Below are 13,654 nucleotides of genomic sequence, written 5' to 3' on the forward strand. Positions count from 1 at the left end.
AGGAAATGAGGCATGTGAGGGGAATAGAAACCAGTACTTAAACTGTAACTGTGCGAAAAATAACTGGAGCATCTGGAAAAAGATATTCAACCGAAGACACCGACTTCTCTTATTTTTCCCCCAAGACTTCATATTAGAATCTCTAAAAAGAAGATTAAAAAAAGGAAATAGAAAGGTTGATACCCAAATAATGACAACAAGAAAAGCATTAGTACTGCCAGCATTTCATAGCTTTCTCTGTAACTAGGAAAATAATGTTACTGTTTTTCATATTCACTTGCAGTATTTTCTACATGCAACAAATTTAAAGTTGTACTTCACTTTATTTTGCTGAGCAAGAAGAAGCTACTGTCTATGCTGTTAACACAGAAATCATTACAAATTTTAATCTGCAAGTTGCCCAAATCACCATTCATCATGACATTGGTTACATACTACTGAATCCAAACAGTTATTTACATACACAATAATGTTACACTAAGGATTCATAAATTTTCACATAGCCGGAGCACTTACACATCAATATAAGAGCTTTCCCCATATAGCTGAAGATGGAGACAGCTAATGTCAAATTTCTCCCATACCTCTCAGTCCTCCAGTTATTCTCTGCATACAAGCTACCTAGAGCTAAACCAGGAAAAGAAGAGGCACCTGACAGTGCTAAAGCAAACTGAGCAGCCTGTGACATGTTTGGAGCAATCATTCCTCCTTTGCTGCTGGAGGAAAAAACAGAAGTGGCATGTGGGGGTGGATAGTTAATTAATACAGAAATTCTGGGTGGAGGTTCTTCGGGCTGTAGAAGCAAAGCAACTCTCTCTTTCTTTATGTCATCCTGTTACAGGCTTCTCCCAAAGAACTTCGTATCATTTGACTACATACACTATTTCTTGTCATATACTCTTTTCAGGTTGTTTCCTCTTTCTTTTTTTTCCTCTTTTTTTTTCTTTTTTTTTTTCTTTTTTTTTTTCCCCTGCAGAATTATTTTGTTTCTCATGAGCGTCTATCAAACAAATACGATGTCTGTTGCAATATCTTGTCAGACTTTTAGGTGGAAAGCAGTATCCCTGTAAGTTGTACAGACAGACTTCCTTACAAATAGGAGTTGTGTAGTAGGCAGTGATGGTGTCACACTAAAGAACCTCAGCTTGACAGTTCTTGCACTAATAAAGTCAAATTACTTCAGCTGTTAACTTCTAGTCCTGTCCTTTCAAGTTTCTTCTCTTATACTGGGAAATGTGGAGTAACCATATCTGACACATGAACATCTTCCTTTGCAATTTGAAAAAGCCTGCATCTGCTTCCGCAACCATCCCATGTGAAAACTTCCGCTTCCCCTCATTTGTATGCACCGCTTTCAAAACTAAAACAATTCAGAACACGGGCAGATGAAATTCAGTCTTCATTCAGAAGATGGAGCAGCAGAGACTGCCTCTAACAATTTTTGTCCGTTCAAATTTCAATAATTGGTATATTTTCTAATATCTAGCAACTACAGAAGAAGGAAATACAGTTAAATAATCGAGTTGCTCCTTCGAGTTAAACCCAAAACCCCACACCTTTCATGACAGCGACTTTTACACCTTACAATCAACAAGTTAATTAACTTGCAGTAACTACTGCACGCAAAGCAGTCTATACTTTCCCACATAAGTTCACAGGCTCACTCTGTTGAGTCCTGCATTACTATCACTTGCTAACATGCACCATGGCAGTAGGTTAGCAGTAATCCAAGTTAGCAGGTTGCAGCAGGTTAGCAGTAGGCTAACACCAGCTTAGCAGCCAGAGTCGTTTTATTTCTTCGTGCAGCAAGAACTAATGCACAGGTCTGTTTGGTAAAGCAACGCTACTGTTCACCAGGCTCCTGAAAAGACCTATTGTAACAAGTGCATCACCTCTTAGAGCAAAAACCAGTACCCTAAGAAAGTCTTATCAGCACCAAGGTTATTCTCTAGAAATCAATGCATTTGGTTCACTTGGGGAAATACAAAGTTGTATTAATCATGGTGATAACATGGAGGCGTTGATGAGTCAGTAAACAGAACTCCAGTTTTCCTAAAAAACACAAGAAAATAACTATCCCTCCCTGTTGTACCAGCACAGTCGCTGGCACTACCCCATTATACTGTAGCTAGTATGGAGTAACTAAAACATACTGCTCTCAGGTAATAGGAATGCTTCTAGTGTTCTGGTATTTCCAATACAGTTATCTAGCAGAAAAGATCAGTGCAAATACCCTATAACCAGTTTGCTAACTGCTGCTTTAATAACCAAAAAGAAATGAAAGTCAAATTATTTCCTCCTTTACATTAGAACATTTCAATAGTTGTTCTAAATGCAAGTTTGGTATACAAATCCTTATCAGCTTTTACTATTTTACACTCCTACACTGTTTTGACATATAAAAACTAGAAGATAATGATGTGTCTGTTGGCAAATTGAAGTGCTGAATCACTGTTGTTTAGTCTAAGTGGCTCAGCTGTACTTCATAGTTTTTTTTTTCAATATTAAAGAATAGCTAAGAATCAAAAGATGTAGATTACTATTCACTGAGATCTGAAATGGGCTGCTCTTTGTGCTCTATACAGGCACAGTTAATATTCTCTCATCACAGCTGCTGGGAGGGAAAATGGGATCATCTCCTGAAATCTCTGCAAGAGCTCTCTCCAGCAGACTTAAGTTAACTGGACATGGTGAATGACTAAACCATGAGAGAATTTCCTGTACATCCTCAGTCCCTGTAAGACATCTCTGCAAGCAGCAAGATTTACAGACAGATATCCTCTGAAACACATTCGAAAGTTATAAATGTGAACGTTAGCAGAAAAACATAGAGCTGTGATACTCATACACATGACATTTGCTGAGAATCACTCAAAGATTACTGTTGTACTTGGAGAACAACAGACTTTAACAAGGTGACTTTAACAAAACAGTTACGAACGAATACTCAAAATAATTTTGCTGCTAATGGAGAACAGAAAAAGCCATTTTTGTTTGGCTTCTGGGGACAAATCCTGCTGACTGTATGGACAGCAAGAAAGTGTACACTTTGATGTTAATGGCTTTTAGCCAAGGTAGGTAGGTTTCTGACAAGGATACAACCAGCTGCTGAAGCCCCCATCCGTATTAGAAAACCTACCAACACTCTTGCTAGTTCAGCTGAACCAGTAAATGAAGACAAACAATTTGTCTGAAGCTTACTTTCTCTCCTGAATCCATGACACCTAGATACAATGGGAATGGACACAAAGAATACTGAACAAGCTATATGACAATAATGAAGCAGTATTTGTCAATGGCTTATCCTGTCCAAATCCAGAATTCTTTCAGATAACTTAGAATTAAACAAATTAGGTCTAAACACAAAGTAGCACACTGCTCTTGGTTTTGGCACTATTTCCAGCACTCACAACCAGACAAACTTACAGGTGTCCTGTAAAGACCCGTGCCAATTTACTCGATAAAAATCTGATGGTGACTTGGGCTTTGAGCTGAAGTTCTCACATACATGCAAGACTTGCAAGTACATTTCTGTCACAGCAGAATTTACAGCTGCTCTATGATTAACAATGTTATTGAAAAGTTTTATATATTTCCAACTGACAACTTTCTCTTTAAATACCCTCTGTAATACACCTTGCTCTTAGTTTTATCAGAGAACAATTGAGCTTGTAGATGTGACACACTACCAAGTCTTGCGTACAAAATAAAGCACTGAGAATGTTTAGAAATGAAAATTATACACGTTCCAAGGGACTTCAAGTCATGTCTTACTAATACACTGTAAAAAGCTTAAATCATAGCATTTAGAAGGCTGCCCCTATACCAGCAGCTCCCAAGACCGAGTCAGAGGCTCACGTTGGATCGTGGCAGTTATTAGTGGGGATGTAACATGTACAGAGTCATATTGGCTTCTGCTATCATTGTAGAGATTATGAAGAACTATGGGTCTGGGAAAGTGGCTGACAACCCAAAAAACTTGGAAGTTCTTCCCCAGAATAAAAGTGTGTTTCATCTGGTATCTTACTGGCAATTAAGAAAAACAACACAAAACCAACCAGAAAGATTCTTTTGTTTCCGGAACAGACTTGCTATACTGATGTATTTGAAGCAGTAAGCATTTTACAAGCACATTTATCATGGTATAAAACGATAGCATATTTGAAATAAAAATTTTACTCTGTTTTAATGGTTGACTTCTAAGGACCAAATTATTCAAGAATTAGTGTGCGTTCTGAAGTTATATACCTCTTATACCATCTTTTCAGAATAAATATTATCAGAGCACCTTACTACAAAAACAGTACTCACTTTTTTGGAGGGCCAAAGAGACAGCAAAGAATCCATACAACATAATCTAATCCTCAAAAAATCATTTTTATTCCCAATTAAGAATGGAAACCCTCTACTCAGTACTGGTGAGGCCACACCTGGATTACTGTGTCCAGTCCTAAGCTCCCCAATACAAGAGAGATACGGACATACCAGAAAGAGTCCAGCGAAGGGCCACAAAGATGATTAAAGGACTGGAGCATCTCACCTACGAAGAGAGGCTGAGAGAGCTGGGACTGTTCAGCCTACAGAAGAACAGGCTCAGGGGGATCTTATTAATGTATATAAATATCCAAAGGGAGGGTGTAGGAGGGGGTAAAAAGGACAGAGCCAGGCTCTCCCCAGTGGTGCCCAGTGACTGGACAAGAGGCAACGGGCACAAACTGAAACATAGGAGGTTCCTCCTGAACATGAGGAAATACTTTCCTACAGTGAGGGTGACCGAGCACTAGCACAGGTTGCCCAGGGAGGTGGTAGAGTCTCCATCCTTGGAAATGTTAAAAAACTGTCCAGAGATGGTCCTGGGCAACCAGTTCTAGGTGGCCCTGCTTGAGCAGTGGCGTTGGACCAGATGACCTCCAGAGGTCCCTTCCAACCTCAACCAGTCTGTGATTCTGTGAAAAACAAACACATTTAACCTGCTAGCTATAGTGAAGCAGTACACAAGTGGCCCACTAACTTTAACAGTTCATCTCTAGACTAGACTTTGAAGCTATAGCTCTTCTCGCCTTCACGTGAAAGCCTTCAGAATCTGTTTCAGGGGAGGAATCAGAATGATCTGTTCTAGGACACTCAGAAAATAGGAAGACTACATTCGCTATTGAACTGTGACTGTTTAAATTCTCAGCTGGCAGGCTTACTCTAAGTCAATCTACATTCAAGGACAAAAACAGTACTGAGATGAATGTACACATCCAGTCTTTGTAGCCAGGAAGCCAAATCATAAAGATCGATCTGCAGGATCATGACAGAAAAAAAAAAATCCCCCAAACTACTGACTGCCTAAATTAGTAAAGATTTTTCACAGAGCAAAGTACACTATGAACTCCTTGAAATCATAACACTTGCAAAGTTCCCCCCTCTGCCATTGCTCAGACAATCACAGGCTAAGCTGGGATGAAGGGCGGGTGCACATGCCCCCTGCCACAAGGAAAGAGGTTCATCTGCAAGGTACCCTACCTATGGGCAAAATATGTGAAATATCAAGGGACAAATCTTGTGTGGCTTCCTTCTCCAACCTCACCTTATTTTTGGCAGAGCAGTAAGACTACTGGGGGGGAGAAAGAAGGAAAAAAAAAAAAAAAAGAGGGAAAAAAGGCAGGGGGAAGGGAAAGGAGAGAAGAGGAAAAAACCTTTCCCTCTGGGGAGTCAGATGCCAATAGAAGATGACACTTCTGTGAGCAGGTTAAAAGGACTCTATGATATTCACGTAGGAGGAAGTTTTTGGGTTTGGGGGTGGGGTTTTTTAATTTGTTTTTAAACATGGCTTTGCACTACCATGGTCAAAAAGCTATTATGAACTATGTGGTCAGATAGCACTGAGGGCAAAGTTGTGTTTACTTGTTTCTAAACCAACACAGTGATAATTTCCATTTAATCTTTGATTAAAATAGACTTCCTTCACTGATTGGATCACAGAAGTTTCCACTTGGAGTACTCCATGTTATCAGAAAAAAGGTAGCTTTCATACACGCAGCAAAACAACAATATAACAAAACAATACACAAGTTCTCTCTGGATTTCAGCACAAATGAAATCTGTCTACCTACTGAATTTACTGCTATGTAGTGCTGTTATCCTTTCTGTAGGTATTTAGGTCAACATGAAAAGTCAGTAGTTTATGAACAAAATTATGAAGGTATTAGCTCACTGATAATGCTTATGGTCTCCTTTCTGTGGCTGGCTAACCTGCATTACTTAACACTGCTCATATTAAAAGCACTAGCTGATAAAAAACTATTCTGACAATTGCAAGAGTGATTTTTTTTCTTTAATAACATTGCTTTCACTGATAAAAGACTACCGCCAGGATAACTTAAAAACCAGGATGTTGGCAAATTATCAAGTTGCTACATGTTAATCACTGCCAAACCTCTTCAAAACCAAACAAAGAGCATCACTTACTCAGTGACTTAAAGCCCGAGTTTTGATGGAAGAAAGAAACCTTAACCAGAACCCATCCAAGAGAGCTTTTGCTTCCTCTTTTCTGGTGGAGCACCTAGTACTGAATTACTTGGCAATCACTTTCTCTGTGAAATAAAAGATGGTTTAACAAGACCTTTAAAATCTTAGCTCACAGTTTTTGCTGGAGTGTACTGATTACAGTCTAAATTTTATTATAATGAACTTCAAGGGAACCAGAAAAATGTTCGCTGTAATCAGCGGGCTCATCACAATAGAAAGGCTCAATCATTTACTACACCAGAATAATGAAGAAACATCCAATCTGAACTGAATATAAATATACAATAGTTTTAGGCAGATTATTTAACATTGATCAACATTTAAATTATTCTTTTAAAATAGAACAGTCAGGAAATAGGAAAAAATCACAATTATTTTTATGCTGAATACAACAATAAAGTGGAAAAAAGAAGAGACTGACATAACTGGTTCAATCTTCCATATGTGCTTACTCTAACAAAGGTAAGTCTACCAGTGAAACCTCTGGGGTGTACTTTGGCATTACTATAAATGGAGGTTCCTTGTAAATAAGGTTCATTACAGTGAATTAAGTCTGCATATCAAGCCCTGGTAGAACGTCATGTTTTGCACTATGAATTCTGAATTCCTGACATTCAAGTGTTTTTTCTTTTCTTCATAGGTGCAATATTCCAAAAATTTTGCTAAAAATAAATAAGACCAATTTCCATCCTAATGAGGACCGGTATGCAAGAATGAAGTATAGCTTGCTTGCTCTCTTCACTACATTGCAGTTGCAGACAGAACATAATTTGCACAGGGGGAGAAGTACAATGGAAGAAAGAAATAAGTACCTTCTTAGAATGGTACTATTCAAAGACAGTATCTTCTACCCTAGCAAAAGCTCAAAATTAATTCCTAGCACTATATTAAACTAAAAAAAAAACCCAAACATTTGAAAATGTATTAACATTCTCCTCGAGAAACTCATAACCAACTTCTGATGAGGAGAGAAATCTTAAAGAGCAAGGGCAGAAAGAAACTGTGGTTCTTCATGTCAAGTGGGAGCTATTTCTCACTTTGGAGAGAATGGCTGTTCAAGCCTAGCAAAATTCAAGGACAAAAAGTGTCGTTAACCACCACCTTATTTGCATTCACATTATGAGATTCTTTTGAACTCGGCAGCAAAGCTACTACAGAACCACCTGGTGATCACTGACTTAAGCAGACAAAGCTGACAAGGTCATGCTGACTTCAGGGAACAGCTGCTTCAAAGCAACAAACTACAACAGAAAGCTGTGTTCCAAGCCAATCCATCTTCAAGACTTCCAGACACCTTGGCTTGATATTAGCTGTGAACTGTCAAATCCGGCTCAATTACACACAGTTAGTGAGCTTGTTGCTCTGGATTTTGTTTTGTTGGTTTTAACTGCCATGTGTATTTCTGTTCAAAACAGTTTAAGAGGGACATAAGTTTATTAAGGTGCTTTTCTGGATGACTGTTCAATCATTTCATCATGTCTTTTAAGTCGTATTGGTAAACCAGCATCTTGCAAACAAGATGTAGTAACTCAGGCAATTAACATTAGTATTTGCAGAAAAAGCCTCCCATTAAGAGATTTAATTGTTTATTTTCCATTGACTAGTTAGGCTCAGTATTCAAAAGACAGTGGATGAGTTTACTCTAATGGCTATGTTTCAGAATCCCAACCCTTAAAGAAAAAGAGAAATTCAAGATTCCTCAGGAAGTCTAACTTTCTTAAAGACTCTGAAAGTTACCTTACAGTCACAATGTTAGGGGAAGCTGATTTTACCAGTACTTTGCAAAAAGTTACTGCAAAAGTCAAATCCGGCAAGGTTTCAAGAACAGAAATATGATGATTTTTAATTTTTTTTTAAAATATAGATAAAGAGAAAATTATTACTATTTAAAAAGTAAGGGAAATATGATGAGCTCTCTAAACTTTTTATTGACCTGCACGAAGACAAAAAAGACTAAGCTTGCGGGGGAGGGGGCGGGGAAGAGGTTTAAAATCAAGGCAGTTATGTGCTCTGATTGCTTTTCTGGTGGTCAGGCAAGGATCTGTGGTCCACAGTTAGTCAAAGGTTGGGCAAGACAACTTGGCTCACAAGCATCAACTAGAATTAGAGGCTTGACCTACCGATGGGAAGTTTGAAGAGATAAGCACAGTTATCTCGAGCAGGAGGAGCAGAGCAGAGTACCTGAGACCCACAGAATCCAGCGTAAGCCAAGGAGAGCTGATAAACAGAAATCTGTCACAGAAAAAAACATGTTGGCTGGCTGATAGGGAATAGCAAACAGCTGAGCAAGGCAAGCTAGTACAGCCTGAGACACAGCACCGAGGCATGACTTACGAGACTCGGAAACCAAAGCACAAGAGCCCACATAAGACAGCAACAGGGAGTAAGAAGCGTACTCCACAGGGCCTCCCTGGTGTAGGATCAGGGTATGCGTTTTGTGCTGTGGATAAAACACAACCCTGTACATGGACACATTTCTTATGTCAACGTGCCAGGATACATTCCCACCCAGCTGCTAGTGGGTGGGGAAGTTGGTGGGCAGACACTCAGGAGGCTGCAGGACACCCGCTGCCTATGCCACACTCACATCAGGAGGGAAACCATATCCAACTCAGGCAAGACCTAACATCTGGGCAAAAGTTTCAGGCATAAAAGCAACTTGTACTGCCAGCACCAGAGGTTTTGGCACAAGATCCACAGAGCCTCAGGAGTGCTAGCAAACAGGCTTTTTAAGAATATAGTCTGATATATTACTTGAGAGCAACACTACAAAAATCCAGTCCTCTTCCTTGTAAAAGGGGATTGGATTGGATTGGGAGTGACAGCGGACAGTAGGAAAGAGAAGGAAAGCAGCTGCTGCAATACAGAAATAGGGCCTGGCAGTGGGAAAGTGGGTGAGAAGTGAAGAGGCAATAGTGTCCTTTTTGCTCAGCCAGCATGAGAATATCAGAACAAAGCTACTAAAATTTGTATGTCCGTATCCAACCACAGCTATCTGAATAGGATTGACAGAAAGGACTAGACATTTCCCACTACAGGGATACAGGGCAGACTCCCTCTGAGCTGATTAGCTCCTCATGGCCAAACCTGGAAAAAAGAAACAGGACAGAAGAAGGGATACCACCAAACTTACTGATAGTAGCCTCAAAGAGGTTTTCCACAAGGCAAGGCTTATATGCGCTTTGGGTGTGCTGACATCTGCAATTATCTCCAAATGCAGGAAACTTTATTGCGTATCTGTAGCAGTGGAAGACTGTGTTTCCATCCTCCTCACATATTAAAAACAAGCAAATAAAAACCCATGACGCAGTTGACAGACGGTCAATAGCAATAAAAAAGTATTTTCAGGGAATGGCCTGGAATACTGAGCCTCTTTTCACTGAGAGAGGTCCCAGAACACAGCCATTCGATGAAGCCAGAAATAATCTCTCAGCTGCAAGAGATCAGTTCTTCCCCCACCCTCAATGGAGGAGTTTTTTCACAATGCGCACAGTTCCAGGGCAAAGACAAACCCTCTGGGCCTTTTCCAGGGCCTTACATCTGACTGGCTTAGTGGGAGGGAAGGCAGAAAAGAGCTATAAGGTCTGCAGTCAGAGACAGGAAAAGGAGGAGATGCAAGGGTTATAATGTCCTGTTTTGCTGTAAATGTATCAAATGGCCCTTGATATAATGACCAAAGAAAGCAACTGCACTACCAAGTAAAGGATAAGCAATTCAGGGAGCAGGTTCAATTAATCCCAGACAGAAACAGAAGAGGGCTGCAGAGACTGAATAAGGACTGTTGCATATTCTGCTGGGACTTAATAGCACCTGAGCTCCTGCCGTGTGGGTGGGCTGTAAACATGCAGATGTCTTGTCATGAAATGATGCAGAGAAGTCAAGAAGAGATTTGGGACACTGCTCAAGAGTCAGGATGGAAGTGAACTTGAACTCTCAGACTGCTGCCTCTCAAGCTAAAGAGCAGATACTGTAGTAAAGACAGATTTACTGTAAGCAGGAAGTATTCCAGGCACGGGCAAAGGCCAACAAGGCCACATAAACAAGGACAAGCCAACAGCTTAAGAGAAAATTAACCGTTTTTCAATCCACTTTATTTAAAGACCAGCATTTAATAGTGTTCCTCTGAAAAAGGCTCTTTGGAACTGCTGAGAAATAAGAGAGTAGCTCATGGAAAGATTGGTCTTTGATAAGATCTGACCTCCTTTAAAGTTGCTGAGATAACTGTACCAACTAGGAAGTTAGGGTGTGACTATGTTACTGTCTTAGTTTGGACCAGGAGAGCGCTCTTGGAGCAAGTCTCTAAGTTGATGCCAACTCCATTCCCCTGGTTTGTGCTGCAGAGCTGTCTTGGCACATGAGAGTTAGATCCCTTCTAGATTACATAAAATTAGGAGATGTCCTCCATCCACTGATGGGCATTCAGTGCTGGGATCATACTACAACTAACCTGAAGGAACCCCCCAAAACACGGTAGCGTGGATGCAGGTTTCCTAGCAGCAAACGTTCTGCTCCCAGTGGTTTGACCTGCTGTAAACGCAGATACAGCCTGCCTCATAAGCAGCAGAGCTGTGGAGCCTCCAATCTCAAACAGCTGAATGCAAAGACTGTCGAATGACTACAGCCCCAGTAAGACTCTTCTGAACGTGCATTTGTGTCAGTGTTCCCCCTCCTCAGGCAAATTCAAACTTGGAAAAATTACATATTGCAACAGGGCAGGACAAGAAGTGGGCACGTGGGAGAAGAGCCCATGGAACTCACAACTCCATGTCTTAAAGAATTAGGAATGTCCTGCTTAGGGAAAAGAAAGAAAAAAAAAAAACACGAAATAACAAAGTAAGAGGAATTCTTGCATTTTGTCCTTATATTTGTATGAGTCTTCCTCTCCCAGTGCTCCAAGGATATGCCTCTTTTTTTTTTTTTTGAGTTTAGGCTGCAAAAAAAGCTTCCTAAATTCATTGGCGCAGCAAGGCTGCCAGTGTCTTTGATATAATTCTGCTAGTATACTGTTGATACAGAAAATAAAGCCCACCTGTCCGGTGTTCCACCATTGGAAAAATTGCACCATTTTCCTGTATTATATCTGATTATATACAAAAAACATTAACCCATTATTAATATTGATTTATGACCTTATTTCACATACAGAATCTTGCCGTTTCAGATACATGACTCCACTAGCCTAATGATGTCCAGCAGGTCAGTCTTTTACATGTTTTCCTATTTAGAATTGCTTTCCCTCCCTCTCATTGTAACAACTTAGCTATATTAAATTAATATTATTTATCTGTAGAAAGCTTGCCTAAAGAGTTACGTTTTTGAAATGAGGGCAGAAGTCATGTTGATCACACAATTCGCATTCTCTTTGTTTCTCCTTGTATCTTAAGATGTTCATGTACATACTTCAACTAATTTCTCAGAAAGCTTTGGGAGAAAAATATTACAATTTAATGCATAAATGACTACAGTTTTCTGGTCAAGATGCACTCATGCCTAATGGAGATACTTGGATACCTGAGTAAAAGCATTCCACTTACGAAAGTGTGCATTATAACAGTCGAATTTGCATGTTGTTAACAATCAGAGTATCACAGGTCTTTAATCTATTGTTATGATGATGCCTGCTTCACTATGCTACTTAGGAACTTGCTTACCGAGTATACCTAACACCCCAAATGCTTACTTTTCTTTAACTGTGTATTTATTAGGCTATTTTTGATAGGAAGCGGAAATTCTACGAACTGACATCTTTTGTGATTCTTATTCAAACACAAGCAATTTTACAGTGGAATTTCCAATTTAACCATCTTCAATAAAAACAAAATGTCAATCCTGCAATTTTAAGTCTACTTGCAAGTCAAGCCATCCTTTCTGCTTCCCACAGCCCAACTAACGCTGAAGGTGCGCAGCTGCCACAGTGCACGCATGTGACAGCTTAAAAGTGATATGTAATAAAGGCACACCGCAGGAGATACTGCATCACTCTTTGGAAAGCCAGAGTAGTCTTAGCAAGAAGTTTTAATTAGTTGGACACACAATTAAGCTTTTTGTGGGACTGACAAGGGGAAAAAAAAAAAACACCAAGAAAACATAGAATCACAGATTCTTCTCTGTATTTCAGTACTGTTTCAGATGGCTTACCCCCAGCCTAACCAACAATTTCTTTGGTGGTTAAACATTTGCCTCAGGAGACGGAAACAGGAGGGTGTAGGCCCTGTTTGAGGAAGGCACCAAATGCAGGTTTCCCACTGCCACAGTGCGTTCAATCACTTAAAAGGCGGGCGGTAGGGCGGGAAGGGTCCCTCTCCTAAGCGGGAAGTGATCTCCCTCGTCTGAGGATGAGAGCAACGTCTCATCCTGCGCATTAACCACGTACCAGGGGGCCATACTGAGAAAGCTAACCCAGTCCATCAAGCGGCACAGGCGGGAGGGCACCTGGTTTCCACGCCGGGCCCCGGCAGGGGGGAGATGGGACTGCCCAGGCCTGAGGCAACGGCCGGCCCTCCCGCCGCCCCACGGCACTCACACCCCCGGCCCCGCCGCTGCCTGCCCCCAGTCTCCTCCGGCTCCTGTGAGGCGGCCGCGGCGGGCAGCCCCGAAGGAGCAGGGCGGCGGTAGGGGGAAGGCCGCCCCGGGTCCGCTGCCGGCCACTCACGCCCGGAGCGCGGCGGGGGAGACAGCGGCTCGCGGAGCGGTCCCTCCCCGGGGCAGGACGGCGCCAGAGCCCCCGGCCACAGGGACGGTGCGCGGACGGTCGGGGCTCACCTTATTTCGCAGAGCGGCCGCCAGCATAACCTCCGGACGAAGGTCAGGGCCGGGGCCGCCATGACGAGGGGGAGATAGAGCGGGAGGAGTAGGAGGAGGAGACGGCAAACCCCGCCCTGCCGGAGCCGGCGCGCCCGCGGCTGAGGAGATGGCAGCCGCCCACTCCTTCCCCGGGGAAGGCACCGCCTCCAGCGCTGCGGGGAGGCCGGGCTGCGGGCGGTGGTTTCGCCGGGAGCGGCTGAGGGCTAGCGAGGGGGCTGGGGCGGGCTTGGTGGGAGCCGTGAGACGGCGGTCTGGGCCTCTGCCGGCGGGAGAGGCCGGGCGGCAAGTCCCCCTCCCGTGGCTACGAGCAACCGCGCACAGCTGTGTGGCAGCG

General features: G+C 42.0%; 1 protein-coding gene across 9 annotated transcripts in view; it reads right to left on the reverse strand.

The window, feature by feature from the left end:
- ECI2 (enoyl-CoA delta isomerase 2) overlaps nucleotides 1-13,441 on the reverse strand; it is a 33,925-nt gene extending 20,484 nt beyond the window's left edge. For 2 of the 9 annotated variants that reach the window (XM_075142608.1, XM_075142605.1), the window contains exon 1: nucleotides 13,279-13,396. Coding sequence is in view for 4 of the 9 variants with exons in the window: in XM_075142601.1 (XP_074998702.1) it covers nucleotides 13,169-13,305 (137 nt within the window). In the remaining 5 variants the exon portion in view is untranslated. Of the gene's footprint in view, nucleotides 1-4,485; nucleotides 4,554-13,168 lie in introns of all 9 variants that reach the window. The other 7 variants (XM_075142602.1, XM_075142607.1, XM_075142606.1 and 4 more) reach the window with 7 other exon arrangements.
- Nucleotides 13,442-13,654: the final 213 nt, after the last annotated feature.

The sequence above is a fragment of the Calonectris borealis genome, chromosome 2, assembly GCF_964195595.1.
Source record: "Calonectris borealis chromosome 2, bCalBor7.hap1.2, whole genome shotgun sequence".
NCBI classification, from domain to species: Eukaryota; Metazoa; Chordata; class Aves; order Procellariiformes; family Procellariidae; genus Calonectris; species Calonectris borealis.